The following is a 20,304-nucleotide window of genomic DNA, read 5'->3' as shown; positions in this document are numbered from 1 at the left end:
GTGAAGAGCCCGGTGAAGACTGTCATGCAGTCCCCAGTAACCTCCGGTAGCGAGACCCCTGTGAGGAGCCCGGTGAAGACTGTCATGCTTGCAGTAGCCTCCGGTGGGAAGAGACCGGTCAAGAACCCTGTGAAGAGCCCAGTGAAGACTGTCATGCTTGCAGTAGCCTCCGGTGGAAAGAGACCGGTCAAGAACCCTGTGAAGAGCCCAGTGAAGACTGTCATATTACCAGTTTCCTCCGGTAGCGAGACCCCTGAGAAGAGCCCGGTGAAGACTGTCATGTTTGCAGTAGCCTCCGGTAGCGAGACCCCTGTGAAGACCCCGGTGAAGACTGTCATGTTTGCAGTAGCCTCCGGTAGCGAGACCCCTGTGAAGACCCCGGTGGAAACTGTCATGTTTGCAGTAGCCTCCGGTAGCGAGACCCCTGTGAAGACCCCGGTGGAAACTGTCATGTTTGCAGTAGCCTCCGGTAGCGAGACCCCTGTGAAGACCCCGGTGGAAACTGTCATGTTTGCAGTAGCCTCCGGTAGCGAGACCCCTGTATGCCGGAAGACCCGTGCCTCTAAGCTGGCTAATGACTTGCCCTCTCCCTCAAATTACTGGTCCACTGGGTGTGGACGGGGGAATACCATGCGTGAAATCACGTTGCCTAGAAGCATGGAGGCGTACCTTCAGACATACTTGGATCACTGTTTGGGTGTCGCTCCGACAGTAAAACAGAAAGACAATGTTGTGTCGAAGATCAGCCGGATAAAGAACTTCATAGTATACATGGCCCATGGTGTTAACCGCCTGTCAGACTGGCTGTTCCTAAGAAACATGAAGATGATCCGTGGCTGGAGCGAGTATATTGTAAAGCCGGGCCGGGCAGTCACAACATCAGAGTTCTTCCTGAAGAATGTGCACCAGTTCATGGGGTACATGTCTGAGTCAAAGCCCCGGGGGTGCAAGCTCACCCAGTCTGATATGACCCACATAATGAGAGAGGTGAAAGCCAACATGAAACACTTGAATAAGGCAGTCACTCTACATCAGTTTAAGGTGAAGAGGAACAAACTGGATCGTCTGCCGAGCCAGGCGGAGCTTCTCGCCGCCATGGCGGCCGCTGAGAAGCGCATCCCGGAGCTCCTCGACCTGATGGCCGGCACGCCGACCTCAACCACCCAGAAGCTTCTCTATGGCTATCTCACCCTCCATTGGAGCCTCCTGTATGGCCACCGTACGGGCGTGTACGCAAACATGAAAAACAGTGAGGTCTTAGAGGCAGCCATAAGGGGAACTGCTGAGGGCTACATCATCCATGTGCAGGATCACAAGACGGCCAAGACATATGGCGAAGCACAGCTGGCGCTTACAGTAGAGGAGTTTAGCTGGGTCATGCGGTGGATGGGGATTAAAGAGGCATTGCTGGGTCCTCAGAATGAATTCTTCCTTTTCACAAGGGGGAATCGGGCCTCCAGGAACCTGAACGCTCACTTGAAGAGGGCATGGGCTGATGCTGGGCTAGAAAACAGCCGTCACCTTCACAATCCTGCGCACTGCCCTGGCTGACAATATCAAGCATCACCAAGATCCAGAAAGCCGGTCGATTCTCGCCAGGTTTATGTGTCACGACGTAACCACGGCGGACCGGTTCTACGCGAATGCGCCAGGTATAAAGGAGGCATTGAGAATCCGCTCCATGTTCAGGGCGTCATCAGATGCGGCAGCAGCTGCATCATCATCAGAAGGATGTCTACCGCTGTCAGATGGGGAGACCTCCGAAGAGGGCTGCTATAACAGTACTGCTCTATCATCTTCACCTGATGGGTCATTGGAGCGGCAGCAGCAGCGGAAGCGGAAGCGGGAGGGAAAGAGGCCAATGAAGTCGGGACCGGGGCTGGTTGACACTCCTGATGATGGGGCAGGGGCCGTGGACTCAACCTGTTTGCCCTGGTGCACCGTAAGAATTAGACGCCTAATTTGGTCCCCTGAATCCCGCTAAACATTGTGAATATGTATACCGTGTATATAATTATTATTATAATCCTGTGTATACATTTTGTAAATAGTACAATATCTCCAGGGCGCATAACTGCACTTTACAAGCCAGGAAAGGTGCCAGAATCCTGGGCATACATTTTGTTAATAGTGCAACACCTCCAGGGCGCATAACTGCACTTTAAAACGTAGGTTAAGAAATTTAGTAGTACTGTTATAGCAGCAGTAGTACGTGTAAATAGTTTATGTTTTAGGCTCTGTGTACTGTGGTTTTTGTTAAAATAAAATAAAAAATAAAAAAAAAACAATAACCTTGATGGTTACCAGGGGCAGAAAAAGTGCCACTTTCCATCAGCACCGGGGAGGCACTCTCCTTGGTGCTGAACCCTGTGATGAGCGCTCAAGTGTTGGCGGAGGAGGTGTAAGCCAGAGGAGGGTGAACAAAAGTTAAAGTGTTTGAACCTCCAGCCCAGAAGGGGGGGTGATGCCGTGAAGAAGGCCGAATATGGATGCTGATGGGCGGACACAGAAGCACCATAAAACCACCCCCTTGTAAGACCACCAGGGGCACGAGAATACCCTCCACAGAAGGGGGGGTGATGCCGTGAAGAAGGCCGAATATGGATGCTGATGGGCGGACACAGAAGCACCATAAAACCACCCCCTTGTAAGACCACCAGGGGCACGAGAATACCCTCCAGCCCAGAAGGGGGGGTGATGCCGTGAAGAAGGCCGAATATGGATGCTGATGGGCGGACACAGAAGCACCATAAAACCACCCCCTTGTAAGGTCACCAGGGGCACGAGAATACCCTCCACAGAAGGGGGGGTGATGCCGTGAAGAAGGCCGAATATGGATGCTGATGGGCGGACACAGAAGCACCATAAAACCACCCCCTTGTAAGGTCACCAGGGGCACGAGGTTCTGGTGGGTGTGAATACCTGTGTTTAGTCCGTGGGGGAGTGCTTAACTGTGGGGGCCCGGGGACTCAGGGTGTGCAAGGTTATGGAGGGTCCCACTGTTAGGGGCCCATGCTGGAGGTAATTAGTCCGTCCTTGGGGCTCTGTGAGCGGGCAAAAAGAGGTGATTTCCCCCTGGTCTCTGCTGGAGGTGCAGAGTCCCACTGTTAGGGGCCCATGCTGGAGGTAATTAGTCCGTCCTTCGGGGCTCTGTGAGCGGGCAATGAGAGGTGATTTTCCCGGTCTCCGCCCTGGAGGTGTGAAATAAACAGAGTCCCCCTGTTAGGGACTGGTGCTGGAGGTCTCTAGTCCGTCCTTCGGTGCTCTGTGAGCGGGCAGAGAGAGGTGATTTTCCCCTGGTCTCTGCTGGAGCTGTGAAAGAAACAGAGTCCCACTGTTATGGGGACATGCTGGAGGTAATTAGTCCGTCCTTGGGGCTCTGTGAGCGGGCAGAGAGAGGTGATTTTCCCCTGGTCTCTGCTGGAGCTGTGAAAGAAACAGAGTCCCACTGTTATGGGGACATGCTGGAGGTAATTAGTCCGTCCTTGGGGCTCTGTGAGGGGGCAGAGAGAGGTGATTTCCCCCTGGTCTCTGCTGGAGGTGCAGAGTCCCACTGTTAGGGGCCCATGCTGGAGGTAATTAGTCCGTCCTTGGGGCTCTGTGAGCGGGCAGAGAGAGGTGATTTTCCCCTGGTCTCTGCTGGAGCTGTGAAAGAAACAGAGTCCCACTGTTATGGGGACATGCTGGAGGTAATTAGTCCGTCCTTGGGGCTCTGTGAGGGGGCAGAGAGAGGTGATTTCCCCCTGGTCTCTGCTGGAGCTGTGAAAGAAACAGAGTCCCACTGTTATGGGGACATGCTGGAGGTAATTAGTCCGTCCTTGGGGCTCTGTGAGGGGGCAGAGAGAGGTGATTTCCCCCTGGTCTCTGCTGGAGGTGCAGAGTCCCACTGTTAGGGGCCCATGCTGGAGGTAATTAGTCCGTCCTTGGGGCTCTGTGAGCGGGCAGAGAGAGGTGATTTTCCCCTGGTCTCTGCTGGAGCTGTGAAAGAAAACAGAGTCCCACTGTTATGGGGACATGCTGGAGGTAATTAGTCCGTCCTTGGGGCTCTGTGAGGGGGCAGAGAGAGGTGATTTCCCCCTGGTCTCTGCTGGAGGTGCAGAGTCCCACTGTTAGGGGCCCATGCTGGAGGTAATTAGTCCGTCCTTGGGGCTCTGTGAGCGGGCAGAGAGAGGTGATTTTCCCCTGGTCTCTGCTGGAGCTGTGAAAGAAACAGAGTCCCACTGTTATGGGGACATGCTGGAGGTAATTAGTCCGTCCTTGGGGCTCTGTGAGGGGGCAGAGAGAGGTGATTTCCCCCTGGTCTCTGCTGGAGGTGCAGAGTCCCACTGTTAGGGGCCCATGCTGGAGGTAATTAGTCCGTCCTTGGGGCTCTGTGAGCGGGCAGAGAGAGGTGATTTTCCCCTGGTCTCTGCTGGAGCTGTGAAAGAAACAGAGTCCCACTGTTATGGGGACATGCTGGAGGTAATTAGTCCGTCCTTGGGGCTCTGTGAGGGGGCAGAGAGAGGTGATTTCCCCCTGGTCTCTGCTGGAGCTGTGAAAGAAACAGAGTCCCACTGTTATGGGGACATGCTGGAGGTAATTAGTCCGTCCTTGGGGCTCTGTGAGGGGGCAGAGAGAGGTGATTTCCCCCTGGTCTCTGCTGGAGGTGCAGAGTCCCACTGTTAGGGGCCCATGCTGGAGGTAATTAGTCCGTCCTTGGGGCTCTGTGAGCGGGCAGAGAGAGGTGATTTTCCCCTGGTCTCTGCTGGAGCTGTGAAAGAAACAGAGTCCCACTGTTATGGGGACATGCTGGAGGTAATTAGTCCGTCCTTGGGGCTCTGTGAGGGGGCAGAGAGAGGTGATTTCCCCCTGGTCTCTGCTGGAGGTGCAGAGTCCCACTGTTAGGGGCCCATGCTGGAGGTAATTAGTCCGTCCTTGGGGCTCTGTGAGCGGGCAGAGAGAGGTGATTTTCCCCTGGTCTCTGCTGGAGCTGTGAAAGAAACAGAGTCCCACTGTTATGGGGACATGCTGGAGGTAATTAGTCCGTCCTTGGGGCTCTGTGAGGGGGCAGAGAGAGGTGATTTCCCCCTGGTCTCTGCTGGAGGTGCAGAGTCCCACTGTTAGGGGCCCATGCTGGAGGTAATTAGTCCGTCCTTGGGGCTCTGTGAGCGGGCAGAGAGAGGTGATTTTCCCCTGGTCTCTGCTGGAGCTGTGAAAGAAACAGAGTCCCACTGTTATGGGGACATGCTGGAGGTAATTAGTCCGTCCTTGGGGCTCTGTGAGGGGGCAGAGAGAGGTGATTTCCCCCTGGTCTCTGCTGGAGGTGCAGAGTCCCACTGTTAGGGGCCCATGCTGGAGGTAATTAGTCCGTCCTTGGGGCTCTGTGAGCGGGCAGAGAGAGGTGATTTTCCCCTGGTCTCTGCTGGAGCTGTTAAAGAAACAGAGTCCCACTGTTATGGGGACATGCTGGAGGTAATTAGTCCGTCCTTGGGGCTCTGTGAGGGGGCAGAGAGAGGTGATTTCCCCCTGGTCTCTGCTGGAGGTGCAGAGTCCCACTGTTAGGGGCCCATGCTGGAGGTAATTAGTCCGTCCTTCGGGGCTCTGTGAGCGGGCAATGAGAGGTGATTTTCCCGGTCTCCGCCCTGGAGGTGTGAAATAAACAGAGTCCCACTGTTAGGGACTGGTGCTGGAGGTCTCTAGTCCGTCCTTCGGGGCTCTGTGAGCGGGCAGAGAGAGGTGATTTCCCCCTGGTCTCTCCTGGAGGTGTGAAATAAACAGAGTGCTACATTTTGTAAATAGTGCAATATCTCCAGGGCGCATAACTGCACTTTACAAGCCAGAAATAATGTTTAAATGGTCGGGGAAAGTATTTTTAAATGTCTGGAAGAGAGTTTTAGACAGTCATTTTGCACGAAATCATTTAACATAGACGCTCTCCTGAAAATGCACAGAATATGTGCTTTTTCAGGAGACCGTCAATGTTAAATGATTTCGTGCAAAATGACTGGCTAAAACCCCGGAATAAGTGTTTGAAAGGCGGGGAAAAGTTGTTTAAAATAGTCTGATACCTCCAGGGCGCATCACCAAAAATGTACAAGCCAGGGAAGATGCCTGAATCCCGGATACTTTAGGTCTGTCACTTAGGGTGACCGCACCACTCCGACGCTCCCGAGAGCGGACGTCCATTGTTTGTAAGGCACCTAAGAGGGATAAATGTGTCGGGATCAAACCAACTCATCAAACCAAAAAGAAATTGGACTTCAGGTTTGTGATGCGATTCGGACAGATATCGGGATCAAACCAACTCACCAAACCCAAAAGCATTTTTACACTCAAAAACATCAGTATTCATATCTGTCGTTGGGGCGGAGATTTGTCGACTCCTCCTTCCCATTTTCCTCCCAAGCGAATTAGAGAGCCCCTGGGGAGGAGCTGTGTAAGCTGATCACCTCCCCCAAGTGCCCTGACTGGCTGGATTCGCTTCTGGCCGAGGTCAATCAGAGTTCCGAACAGAGAGTGAGATCCTAAATTTCACCAGGTCAAAAGTCAACGTTCATCTCCACCTTATCTACACCACATTCCCTTCCCATGCGTTCTTCACCTATTTAACGATGTCTTTAACGACTTAAAAACAGCATCTGGCTTTTAGGGATGATAAGAAGCGATGTAATGTTGTCTTTAACGACCTTAATGACGACATCTGCTTTTAGGGGTAAAACAGACAAGGTTGGTGTGTTGGAACACAGAATCTCTAAGTCAGTGAGTTGTGATTACATAAAACAGTTCAAACAATACATGTTCACTAAAATACAATTCAAAATAATACATGTTTACTTCAATACAGTGTAGAATCATATCTTTTTACTTCAGTATCCGGGATTCAGGCATCTTCCCTGGCTTGTACATGTTTGGTGATGCGCCCTGGAGGTATCAGCCTATTTTAAACAACTTTTCCCCGCCTTTCAAACACTTATTCCGGGGTTTTAGCCAGTCATTTTGCACGAAATCATTTAACATTGACGGTCTCCTGAAAAAGCACAGAATATGTGCTTTTTCAGGAGACCGTCAATGTTAAATGATTTCGTGCAAAATGACTGTCTAAAACTCTCTTCCAGACATTTAAAAATACTTTCCCCGACCATTTAAACATTATTTCTGGCTTGTAAAGTGCAGTTATGCGCCCTGGAGATATTATACTATTTCAAACAACTTTTCCCTGCCTTTCAAACACTTATTCCTGGGTACAAGTGTTATCTTCCCCCCCTGGGTGTGTGTGAGACAAGTGAACTGAGTCAGCCTGCCAACAAGCAGCAGTGTGTTGTCATTTGAAACATGTACCCCCACTTTTCAACACACTTTTACCCACGTTTTGAGCACTTTCTCCTGGGTCAATGTGTCCTCTTTCCCCCCCTGGGTGTGTCTGAGACAAGTGAACTGAGTCAGCCTGCCAACAAGCAGCACCGTGCTGTCATTTGAAACATGTTACCCCACAGTTTGACACAGCTTTACCCACGTTTCAAGCACTCTTTCCTGGGTCAATGTGTGCTCCAATGTGTCCTCTTTCTTCCCCCTGGGTGTGTGTGAGACAAGTGAAGTGAGTCAGCCTGCCAACAAGCAGCAGTGTGCTGTCATTTGAAATATGTTACCCCACAGTTTGACACAGCTTTACCCACGTTTCAAGCACTCTTTCCTGGGTCAATGTGTGCTCCAATGTGTCCTCTTTCTTCCCCCTGGGTGTGTGTGAGACAAGTGAAGTGAGTCAGCCTGCCAACAAGCAGCAGTGTGCTGTCATTTGAAACATGTTACCCCACAGTTTGACACAGCTTTACCCACGTTTTGAGGACTCTTTCCTGGGTCAATGTGTGCTCCAATGTGTCCTCTTTCTTCCCCCTGGGTGTGTGTGAGACAAGTGAAGTGAGTCAGCCTGCCAACAAGCAGCAGTGTGCTGTCATTTGAAACATGTTACCCCACTTTTCAACACACTTTTACCCACGTTTTGAGCACTTTCTCCTGGGTCAATGTGTCCTCTTTCCCCCCCTGGGTGTGTGTGACACAAGTGAACTGAGCCAGCCTGCTAACAACCACCAGTCTGCTGTCATTTGAAACATGTTCCCCGACCTTTTAACACACTTTTTACCCATGTTATGCGTCCTGGAGGTATCAGCCTATTTTAAACAACTTTTCCCCGCCTTTCAAACACTTATTCCGGGGTTTTAGTCAGTCATTTTGCGCGATATCATTTAACATTGACGGTCTCCTGAAAAAGCACATATTCTGTGCATTTTCAGGAGACCGTCAATGTTAAATGATTTCGTGCAAAATGACTGGCTAAAACTCTCTTCCAGACATTTAAAAATACTTTCCCCGACCATTTAAACATTATTTCTGGCTTGTAAAGTGCAGTTATGCGGCCTGGAGGTATTATACTATTTCAAACAACTTTTCCCCGCCTTTCAAACACTTATTCCTGGGTACAAGTGTTATCTTTCCCCCCCTGGGTGTGTGTGAGACAAGTGAACTGAGTCAGCCTGCCAACAAGCAGCACCGTGCTGTCATTTGAAACATGTTACCCCACAGTTTAACACACCTTTACCCACGTTTCAAGCACTTACTGCTGGGTCAATGTGTCCTCTTTCACCTCTCTGGGTGATTTAGTCAGTTTATGGAGCTTAGCCCACAAATCCTGGATGATCCAGGCCGAATTTGGGTGCTCATAGGCGGACATATAAGCACCATAAAAACCACCCCCCCTTGTAGAGTCACCAGGGGCACGAGAATACCCTCCACAGAAGGGGTGGTGGTGCCGTGAAGAAGGCCGAATATGGATGCTGATGGGCGGACATATAAGCACCATAAAAACCACCCCCCTTGTAGAGTCACCAGGGGCACGAGAATACCCTCCACAGAAGGGGTGGTGGTGCCGTGAAGAAGGCCGAATATGGATGCTGATGGGCGGACATATAAGCACCATAAAAACCACCCCCCTTGTAGAGTCACCAGGGGCACGAGAATACCCTCCACAGAAGGGGTGGTGGTGCCGTGAAGAAGGCCGAATATGGATGCTGATGGGCGGGACATATAAGCACCATAAAAACCACCCCCTTTGTAGAGTCACCAGGGGCACGAGAATACCCTCCACAGAAGGGGTGGTGGTGCCGTGAAGAAGGCCGAATATGGATGCTGATGGGCGGACATAGAAGCACCATAAAAACCACCCCCCTTGTAGAGTCACCAGGGGCACGAGAATACCCTCCACAGAAGGGGTGGTGGTGCCGTGAAGAAGGCCGAATTTGGGTGCTCATAGGCGGCCTGCTGTAGAGTCATTTTCAGGCTCCTCTCCACAATTGTCCCCCTAAAATGATTTTAAATCATTATTTTTGCATTTAAATGCATTTATTCTATCATTTATATGGTTCCCCAACACAATGCACATAGTCTGGAGCTCACTGGGGTCCTGCATATAATTTATTCAGGCGTTTTAACACTTTTTTCCCATGAAAATGATTTGTAATCACTATCATGGGGCTATGAAAATAAAATTCCGGGTAATGCAGAGCACAAGTGCACCTTTTACTATTTAAATGTATTTGTATTATATATATTTGGGCTAGAAAGGTGACCTCTCTGGGTGATTTAGTCAGTTTATGGAGCTTAGCCCACAAATCCTGGATGATCCAGGCCGAATTTGGGTGCTCATTGGCGGCCTGCCAGGCGCCCCCACCCGTGGAAAGCAAAACAAAGTGAAGAAAACGCTTAATTATATCTTAAAATAATCAAAAATGAAGTTTTGAAAAATTGTCAAAAATGTTCTAAGTGCCCACGGGAGAAGGGGCCAGGTGTTTGGCGCTTCGGGCCGATTTTTCCCCTTCTCTCTTTCATGACTTTCTATTTAATACCTTATAAACAGCTGTAAGTTAGTTTAAAACATTGTTCGCGACATGCTATGTACTGACCGGATATGAAGGATTTTCAGAATAAAAGCTTGGCATTGAGACTTTGAGAACTTCCGGGTTTTTTCACAATAAAACAGCTTTTAAAACTGACGATATATTTTAGACTAATTATGCTATTAACATTGATTTTAATTTCTAACAGTTGTGAACGCACAACAGTTGGTTGTTTGTTAGTAGAGTTGCTTTACTGTAATCGCAATGCTAATACCAATTTAGCATAGTGGTAGCACTAACTGCTAACAAGGTTTTGATATTCAGAGTAGGCTGGCTGTAAGTGCTTGCTAGCATGTTCAATGTTATGGGCTTATGCTAGTGTGATAAGGCCTAGGGGAAGATGCTAATGTTATTTAACTTCTAGATCCTTTCATTTTTCGCTTACAGTGAAACTCAATATGTTTTTTGCACACTGTCTGCCAATCACCGTTAGCTGCACAAGTGACTTTGCGGTAGCTTCGCGTCTCTGATCATCTGAAAAGCTAAATTATGTCAGAAATTGGCACAGCTTTTTCTTGTGTTGAAAGAGATCAGCAGGTCAATGTTACTTGGGCTGTGAACGCACCGAACACCAAAACTGCTCCCTGGCGCCGGCTATCTGGCAGCCTCTCTGCGATCCCCTCTCCTATCCGCATGTGGTTGTGTTTGTGCATGTATATGCTCTGTGTGTTTGTGCATGTACAGTATATCCTCCCTGTGTGTGTAATGTGTTTAAACACAACAGAGTGGGGGAAGACATTTCCCTCTGAGTGATGAATACATGATATCTTCTTCTTCTTCTTCTTCTTCTTCTTCTACTTAGAAATCATAAGTGAATGGTCACATTAGGTTTGCCTGCAGTGAATGCTGACAGCTATGAGCTAGTTTATAGATGTATCATGGCATAGCCAAATGTCTCCTATATAACCCACAGGCTGTTACTGGTGGGTTATAGTATCATTTTATATCTGAATTGTGCTCTGGTAGGAATTCGCACCCAACATGCTAACAGTCAAGTTTTTTTTTAACTCTATGGTTTTACACAGTTTTTATAACATGAAATTCACATATTTAACAATTAAATCTTCAAATTAATACAAATGTAGCAATAAAGTGAAAGTCAAAATGTGTTAAAATGTAGTTTTTTTTTTACTATAATAGGATAGTCAATACCTGTGTTTTTTCAGTTTATCAATGTAGTGGTTAAATTAAGCAAAATTACTAAATATTTCTTTCTTTACTCATATATTTTCTTGCAATTATACATTTTTTAAATGAGTATTAACAGTATTTGTTATGTATTTGACAGTTATATATAGCCATAACAAAAGTATTTTTTAGTAAAATTACAGAAAATGCAGCTAATTTTGCCAACAGAAAATCATTTATTTTTACGGTTAGTTTTGTTAAATTCGCATTTAAAAACTGCTAAAAAAACTGCTAAAAAACAGATAAATAATGTATTCCATTTCTACAGTTTTTTTTTGTTAAAATACATGACACATTTCAATAAACCGTTTATTCTTGTAAATTGAATATGATTTTCTGTAATTATGAAATACAATAAAAAACTGTAATTCTTTTTGGGGAAAAACTGTAAAAAAACATTTTTTTTTTACAGTGTACCAAAATACGATACAAAACAACTACAGAAGGACGTGCAAAATGAATACAAAGAGACATAAAAGGACTTCAGAGAGACACTAAACAAACAGAAAGAAAAACGACTACCGTAAGATAATGCAAATCAACTAGAGAATAAAAAATGGACACAAAAATAGAAACTACCAAGAAGAGAGTTCTTCACTAAATGATTATAAATAAAACTACTGCAAAAACATGAAAACAACTACAGAAAGATGTTTTTAAAACAACTACAAAGGAACACAAACATTCACAAAGATACAACAAAAACAACAAAGAGATATTGACTAACAAAATAACTACACAAATCAACTACAGAGACACAAAACTATTACAAAGAGACATTAAACAACTACATAGAGACACAAAACAATTACAAAGAGACACAAAACAACTTCAAAGAGACACAAAACAATTACAAAGAGACACAAAACAACTACAAAGAGACACATAACAAGTACAAAGAGACACACAATGACTACAAAACAACTACCAAGGCTAGACAAATCAACTACCAAGGCTACACAAAACAACTACCAAGGCTACACAAAACAACTACAAAGAGACACACATGACTATAAAGAGACACAAAAAGACTACAAAGAGACACACAATGAACAATCTGACCTTTTCCCACAATGTTCTTTGTACAGGAGCACTTCCTGGACTAAAAACATTTTAGCTAGAGGTTCTTTTTGGATAAGGATACATGCAGACACAAAGAAGTACAAAGAAAAGTCAAAGGCACTTTCTTTTTATATATTTAAGATGTCTTTATTGTTCTACCGAAAAAAAAACTGCTTCCTAAAGTTTCTCCATGCTTTCCCAGCCACTGCACTTAGTTTAAAACACTCTTTGTTTCTGAGATAGAAGAAATAAACAACAATGTTTCCATTATGCAGCAAAGTCCTGCAAATGTGACCTGAAAAAACTAAAAATGTCTTTGTGCAAATTATTAAAATGACCGAACTTAAACCTAACCATGCATTGCTCTTTAACTAAACTCATATTTATTTTAATCTGTTTCTATTGTGTGTTTTGTGAGATGCAAGCAGTTATCCGACTTCTTTCAATATCATTGGGCCGTGACTTCAGCAGCTACTATAAACTTTAATCTCCACTTGGTGACATTTAGATTCCTGTCAGTGTGTGATTACCTCGCCCACAATCATAACAAGTGTGGTGACATTTAGTATTCTTCTGTAAATGACCTTTTCAGTGCCTGAACTTGATCTTTTTCTACCTGTTTCGACAGATCTGCTTGTACAAGTGCGTGCTGGGTAATTACAATGCAAAGGTCTGTGGGAGCTGCAGGCTAATAAAGACCTTACACACTGACAGTGATACACAAAAGCATTTATATGTGTGTGCAACTTTAGGAGCTCTGATATAGTCTACGAAGTAAAGACAGAATGTACCTTTAATTTGAAACTGAATACTTCAGTTAAAGCAGTGGTTCACAAAGTACTTAGATGTTTCACTTAAGAAAAAGTAGTAATATCAATCTCTCAAACATGAACGTGACTTTGTTTCAACAAGTGGTGAGACACTTTTTTCCAATTAAGAAAAACTAGTGTAATGCACCCCACACACTACAATTAGTGCGGTGCCTGGCTGTGCCCCGCTGCTGCACAGCATGCTGTTCACCCTGCCCCGCTGCTGCACAGCGTGCTGTTCACCCTGCCCCGCTGCTGCAAAGCAGGAGAGATGTTTGCTATCCATCTCTATTTTGTTATTCAAAGTCTCCTAAAATGAAATGTGGCACATGTCCAAATTGTACCACTTGGGTCCCCAGAAATACACCCACCAAGTGGGAACAGTAGTTTGAACATGTTCTCTTGTGCAAATAAACCTCTCTTAATGCAGTCTCATTCATCACAAGCTTTGTGCATGCTATTTTTAAGGAACATTCAAAAACAAAACTGGAGGGGACATGTCCCAAGCGTAAGGGACATCAATGGAATACAAATAAAAAAATAGTGCACCAGCATTATCAGCTAAATTAACTTGAATTGTTTTTAACAACAGAAAATACTCCAAGACCGGTAAAAGTCCTGCATTACTTCAGCAAAATGTACTTGTCAAAAGTACTCAATATGCAGTAGGCTCATTTAAACGCAACGTACACATAGTCAACATCTGTCTGTCAGTCTGGGATGAAATGTGGTAAGTGTAAATTGGGACAACTTCGAAATATTCAAATAGAGTAAAGTCCAGATGCCGTCTGGGCAGAGCTGGTAAAGCACATTTACTCAAGTTCTTAAGTAGAACTTTGAGATACTTGTACTTTCCTTGAGTATTTCCATGTTATGTTACATTTTGCTTCTACTCCACTAAGATTCAGAGGTAAATGGAGTAGTTTACTCCACTACATGTATTTAATATATTCAGTTACTTTACAGATTTGAATTAATGATGTGAAATATAATCAACTCTTAAATCATACTTTAGTTACACCTGGGGTAAATTCACAAGCTACCCCGCAGTATACAAAGCCATTAAAACTAGCTGCACCTTTACCAGCTTTGATAACACTTTAGTGCATCAATAATTATAAAACATAGCATATATTCTGAAAAGGGCCAATCTGCACAATGAGTACTTTAAGTATCTTTTTATGGTAATACTTTTGTACTTTTACTTGTATTCCTACACTCTGGTACCTCTACTTTTACTAAGGTACATGATCTGAGAACTTTTCCCACCACTGCTGCTGAGTAATAAGTTCCAAAGGTCACAGAGCAACACCCTGACAGAGATACAAACATGCATTGTCACGCCTGTGTGCAGCTCTTTAAAGGTTACATTTTTCTCTGACCATACCTGGTCCCACCCACAGAGGAGAGGCTTCCTGTGCATACCTGTCAGAGCTGCACCTGTGGAGTGATTGATGGAGCTGAAGGTTTAAAAGGAGGCACGTGCTGCAGCCCTTCACTCTCCTCTCTGTGCCTGCACAAAGACATCATGTCCTTCCGTCGTTCTTCATCTTCCTCCATGCGGAGCTCCTCCGGTGGCAACATGATTGGCATGAGGGCGGGCAGCGTGTACGGCGGGGCGGGAGGCCAAGGGAGCCGCATCTCCATGGGAGGAGGCTGTGGCGGAGGCAGCAGCTACGGCAGCATGAGCACGAGCTTCAGCATGGCTGGCATGGCTGGCATGAATGAGAGTATCATTGGGAATGAAAAGGCCACCATGAACAACCTGAACGACCGCCTGGCCACTTACCTGGACAAGGTGCGCAGCCTGGAGAAGGCCAACGGAGAGCTGGAGCTGAAGATCAGACAGTTCCTGGAGAGCAAGGCCGGCCCCAACACCCGAGACTACAGAGCCTTCACCGCCACCATCGCAGAACTCACCGCCAAGGTACTGTTCTCAGATAATGCAGGAAAAGTACTGGCCCAAAATAATTTTAAATACATGAAAGTATAACAAAATCTTCATAGTTCACTAACTCTTAAGTGTGATTTGTATAATAAAAAAAAATTGTAATTTATGACAACAATATTTAATGATTTTACAAATTGCATTACAATATTCACTTTTTTACTTGAACATCTCTATTTTTATAAAAATATGTTTTATTTGGTTTTATTCTAAAATAGAGCAACTGTTTCGAAATCAGAAATAAAATGCAGTATCTCTGATTCTGACGACTCAGAAGTAACAAAGGTATATGGGTGGAAAATAGCCAAGTACCACAAAATTACACTAGTGATAGTACTAAGTAGGGTAACTGAGTAACTGCAGTGTACTCATATCCTTTACCTCAATAAACGTAGTAAATCCAAGTCTTGTTCTATTATATCATATTACTCAGTTTTTATCACTTACAAAATAATATACAAACTATGTGATTACAATGTAATAATGTTTTCCATTATAATCTGGGTGGATATAAATTACTTTTTATTTTGTCATCTGATCATGTTATATACTGTACGTCACTAGCAAACAGTGTTTGTTCAGTGTATTTATTTCTTTAAGCAACAACTGTAGTAGTGGTATTATAACGTATGAAATAACTAATGGAAGTGGGGGGAGATGTATTAGTATCTTTAATAAATGAAAACAGATATAGCTTTGTGTATGCACTTTAGATGTGTTACTCATACCTTCCATCAGAAGATGAATATTGTGTATACATTTAAAAGAACCTGTTTGTTTTTTTCCAGATTCACGGCGCCATCAGTGTGAACGGAACAATTCATCTCACCATCGACAACGCCAGGCTGGCTGCAGACGACTTCAGGACCAAGTGAGAGCGCACGTGCGCACGTGCACACACACACACACACACACACACACACACACACACACACACACACACACACACACACACACACACACACACACACACACACACACGTTAAGTTGTGCATGAATGATTCTGTAAAATATCAGATTAACAGATTACTCTCCTGAAGCGTGTTAATTAGAACCAGTTTTAAGAGTGGGCTGACAGCCTGCTGCTGCCACCTGTCAGTCAACTGACACCTGTTTACCTTCCCCACACTAACACTGATACTGAACAGGTGTGAAGACACCGTTCATACAGGTTGATCAGGTCTAAACTGACGAAGGTCATGAACTACTAGCTATATTACAACTACACTGGTAGTGTTACTACAACAGCAAATAAAGCTAATGCAGCATCTTATGCATCTACTGTAATACCTGCATCTTTTACTGCAGCTACTAAACAACTGCAACTAGTGCTGCTATTAGTATAACCTGCACTGCTACTACTGCAACGGTTACAATTACTACTGCAACAACTACTGCAACTAGTGCTGCTACCAAATAGACACAAATAGACACATTTAGTCAAATAAACTCCTAAATGTTGTTTGGGATACTTTCTTTCAAATGGCATGTTATGGAAGCAAAATCTATTTAAATGTATTTTAAAATATTATTTATAATGTCATTCTGTGCAGGTATGAGAACGAGCTGGCCATGCGTATGTCTGTTGAGGCTGACACCGCCGGCCTGAAGAGAGTCCTGGACGAGCTGACCATGAGCCGGTCCGACCTGGAGATGCAGATCGAGGGTCTGAGAGAGGAGCTGATCTTCCTCAGGAAGAACCATGAAGAGGTCAGAGAGCACAAAAAAGCTAGCTTTATTTAATTACAGACCGCTGTTAAAATCTACTTTTAAAAATGTAAGTCATAAATAAGTGTAGCAGGTTTTCTTCCAGGCCTCTTTAATCAAACTTGAAAAGTACTGCATTATTAAAAACACATTGTTATGTAATATTTATTAGAAATCAAATCTGATCAGGACGTATATCAATTTGAATGTATTTTGTATATTTGTATGAATGTAAAGTGAAATCAATGCTTGTAGGGAGCCAATCTAAATGTTAATAATACTGTTGTATAGCCATTATATTTATCATTAACCTTATAATGATAATTTAAAGCCATAAACATGTTCTTTTATTGTGTACTATAACAAATAGAAGTAGGTAAACTCTTGTTTCTTGTTGTTTCCCTGTAGGAGCTGCTGGCGATGCGTGCTCAGATGAGCGGCCAGGTACACGTGGAGGTGAACGCCGCTCAGGGTCCCGACCTCAATAAGGAGATGGCCGAGATCAGAGAGTACTACGAAAGCGTCACCGCCAAGAACCAGAGAGAGCTGGAGATCTGGTTCCAGACAAAGGTAACTCCCTGACTTCACTTCCTGTCGACAAAATTACCACAAAGTTGCACAAAATAACTACAAAGAACGATAAGATGACTATAAAGACACTCAAAATGACTTAAAAAAGGCAGAAATGACTACAAAGAGACACAACATGATTACAAAGATACTTAAAATGACTGTGTGTGTGTGTGTGTGTGCAGTCGGAGGAGCTGAACAGAGAGGTGGTGACGCAGACGGAGACTCTGCATACAAGCAGGTCAGAGGTGTCGGAGGTCAAACGCATGCTGCAGTCTCTGCAGGTCGAGCTGCAGGCCGCACTGAGCAATGTGAGTGTCCCTGTGCATTCAAATTCAATGTCATTTATATCACCTTGTTTTATTTTGTATTGACAACTATTTGCGCTACTTTTACTTTCATATTCTCGCTTTGTTTTTAATTGTATGATTTTCTTTCTTAAAAGTTAAAGTCATGCATTCAAATTGCTACTCAAGTAGATAATAATATTAGCAGTAAATGTACCAAAAGTCAAACTAATTCTGCAGAATACAAAAGAAATGTTGTTGTATCACAATTTTTGATGCATTAATGTGTTAATCGACTCAATGTTTCAGCTGGTAAGCATGGAGCTCATTTGAATAACCTTGTATCACTGGGCGTACTGTTTCATACATAAATAATACAGCTGAAATATACATAGATATTAATCTGAAACAATAACTCTGTTTTTGCAGAAAAGCTCTATGGAGGCATCTCTGGCCGAAATACAGGTCCGCTTCTCCATGCAGCTGTCCCAATACCAGATGCAGGTAAGACTGGAACACTTGTTAAAGTATAATATGTAATGTTTCTGTATTCAAAAGTATCTATTTGGTGAGTCGGGTAGTTACATCCTGAATGTTTAAGAGATACGTGTCATTTGAATCAAGGTGATGGTGAGTTGGAGAAGACTCCCTACTGGGGACATTTTAGGAGAAAATAAATCTGATAAATCCTCACTTCTTGAGACCTCCTAATGGAAGTTACACGACTATCCGGGATTGCGGTAACTTGTGGTTAGAGCTAAACCAACAAAAGTTATAAAATAATTTGTGGGTTTTTTCACTATTTAAGTACCCCTATACTGGTGTCAAAAATGAGTTATTTTATAGGCTTAATTGAGCAGTCTTTAATGATATGGTACTGGTAACGTAACAGCAGCGATTGTCACTTCCTGTGAGGGCACAACAACCGTGTGCGTTTGAGAAAACTTAGTCGAGCAAGGTCGAATTTCAGGCACTGCACAAATGTTCACAGTGATCCACATGCAGTGTACTAAGGGACGTTTACCAATTGAGTCACAGCAGTATTCCCATTTAGCCGCCTGTTTGCAGGTTTAGGGAGTAACTGATTACATGTAATGTGATTACATAATCAGTATACAAAAAAAGGTAACTGTATTCCCTTACAGTTTCATACCGGTAATCAGATTACTGTACTGTGATTACTAGCAGGATTACAATGTTACTCCAAAAAATGTAAAAGAGCTTTCTTTTTCTTTGGTTCATTTGTTCTGTTTTTAATTCAGTAGGTGAACCTATATGTTCATAACATAGTGTATGTGAGCTTAACTGTGTCTATTAAACTAAAACAAAGCATTTTCTGTCAGCTCAGATTTTATTTCTGCTTTTTTAAACTGTAGTACGTGCTACTGCCTGAACATGCTTAATGAAAGGCAGGTTTTCCTATAAATGAAATCTCTGAGCAGAGGACACATTTTTCATACTAAATAATACATCTTGGTTTCTTCTTTTCTAAGGTCACATTGTTTTGTTGTCTTACAAAATACACTTAAGTAAAAACCATCTCATCTTGTATTTATTTGCACCGCATTTAATATTAAAGTTATTCAAAAGTTACGGAAAGTAATCTGGTTAAATTACTTTAATATTTAGATTCTCAGTAAAGTAACTGTCCCAACCCTGCCTGTTAGCAACCACCTTTTTTAAGACACATAAAAGCTTCAGACATTTGCCAATGGGGTATTTACTGACATCATTTATATTTTCCTCTTGTTCTGATAGAGTGCCCTCTAGTGGCAGAACATATGGAGTGTTTAACCTGTCATTCTCGTTACCTGTGCAGGTGAGCAGCATGGAGGAGCAGCTGATGCAGCTCAGGGCTGACCTGGAGAGGCAGGGACAGGAGTACCAGATGCTGCTGGACATCAAGACCCGCCTGGAGATGGAGATCTCCGAGTACAGGAGGCTGCTGGACGGAGAGACCAGCAGCAGGTGAGACGCGGCTGGAGGAGGCTCAGGTGTTCGCTGCGCACCTGGAAGCAAGAGGGGCATTGTGGCCGTGTCTTCTAAAAGACACATTTATTTAGTAAATAAATAGGTGTTCTGTGCAGTGTGGAGAAGTACAGAAGAGGATTAGGGCCTCATGTCATGTGCATTTTCTTTTAGATCTGACCAAAATCAATTTTCTTTTTGAGTTCTGAGAATAAAGTCAGAATTCTGAGAAAAATCTGAATATATTTCTCAGAATATTGTCTTTGATTTATAGTCATAATTCTTCTAGAGAAAGCTTAGTATGTTGGGAAATAAAACACATTAACGAGAAATGTTTTAACCAAATAAGTGAGATCTGAAAAACACCTGCATAATAATACACTGAGCTCACACTGTTCTGTTTTCTGATTGACCTGCAGTGTCAGCACCTCCTCTTCCTCCTCCTCCTCAAGGACCATGACGAAGACAAAGGTGGTCTCCTCCTCCTCTTCCTCGACCTCAGCGTCTCGCCGCTAGACTGGCCAACTGAGCTTCAGCGGTGGAGCGAAGGACATCTTCATCAAACAATGCTTAAACAATAAAAGAGAGTCCAATTTACCTCAGTTTGTCAAACTATATTTCTTGTTAGTGTGGTGATTTAACTAAAATGTGATTGTACCAGAATTGATGTCATTGTACCGAGAGTGCATCACTAAACACAACACAAAGTTTCTACAAAGAGACAAAAGTTGCTGTTATAATTGTTAGTGTGTGTTTAAAAACAGACAGTCAAAAATGTCCTGCAGTAGAAATCTATCTGTGAGTGCTACAGCCAAATTTAAGGAAGAGATTCCATCAAC

General features: G+C 44.1%; 1 protein-coding gene across 1 annotated transcript; it reads left to right on the top strand.

The window, feature by feature from the left end:
- Positions 1-14,484: 14,484 nt before the first annotated feature.
- On the top strand, positions 14,485-20,062 carry LOC117469331 (keratin, type I cytoskeletal 13-like). Its single transcript, XM_034113761.1, has 8 exons — positions 14,485-14,912; positions 15,722-15,804; positions 16,487-16,643; positions 17,049-17,210; positions 17,396-17,521; positions 17,927-18,001; positions 19,317-19,465; positions 19,885-20,062. Exons 1-8 carry the CDS (start codon positions 14,514-14,516, stop codon positions 19,979-19,981), a joined length of 1,248 nt encoding a protein of 415 aa, XP_033969652.1. The 5' UTR covers positions 14,485-14,513; the 3' UTR covers positions 19,982-20,062.
- The last annotated feature ends 242 nt before the right edge of the window (positions 20,063-20,304 follow it).

This window comes from Trematomus bernacchii, unplaced genomic scaffold (genome assembly GCF_902827165.1).
Source record: "Trematomus bernacchii unplaced genomic scaffold, fTreBer1.1, whole genome shotgun sequence".
Classification (NCBI taxonomy): Eukaryota; Metazoa; Chordata; class Actinopteri; order Perciformes; family Nototheniidae; genus Trematomus; species Trematomus bernacchii.
The sequence above is the reverse complement of the archived record's forward strand: the minus strand, read 5'-3'. Positions and strand labels throughout refer to the sequence as shown.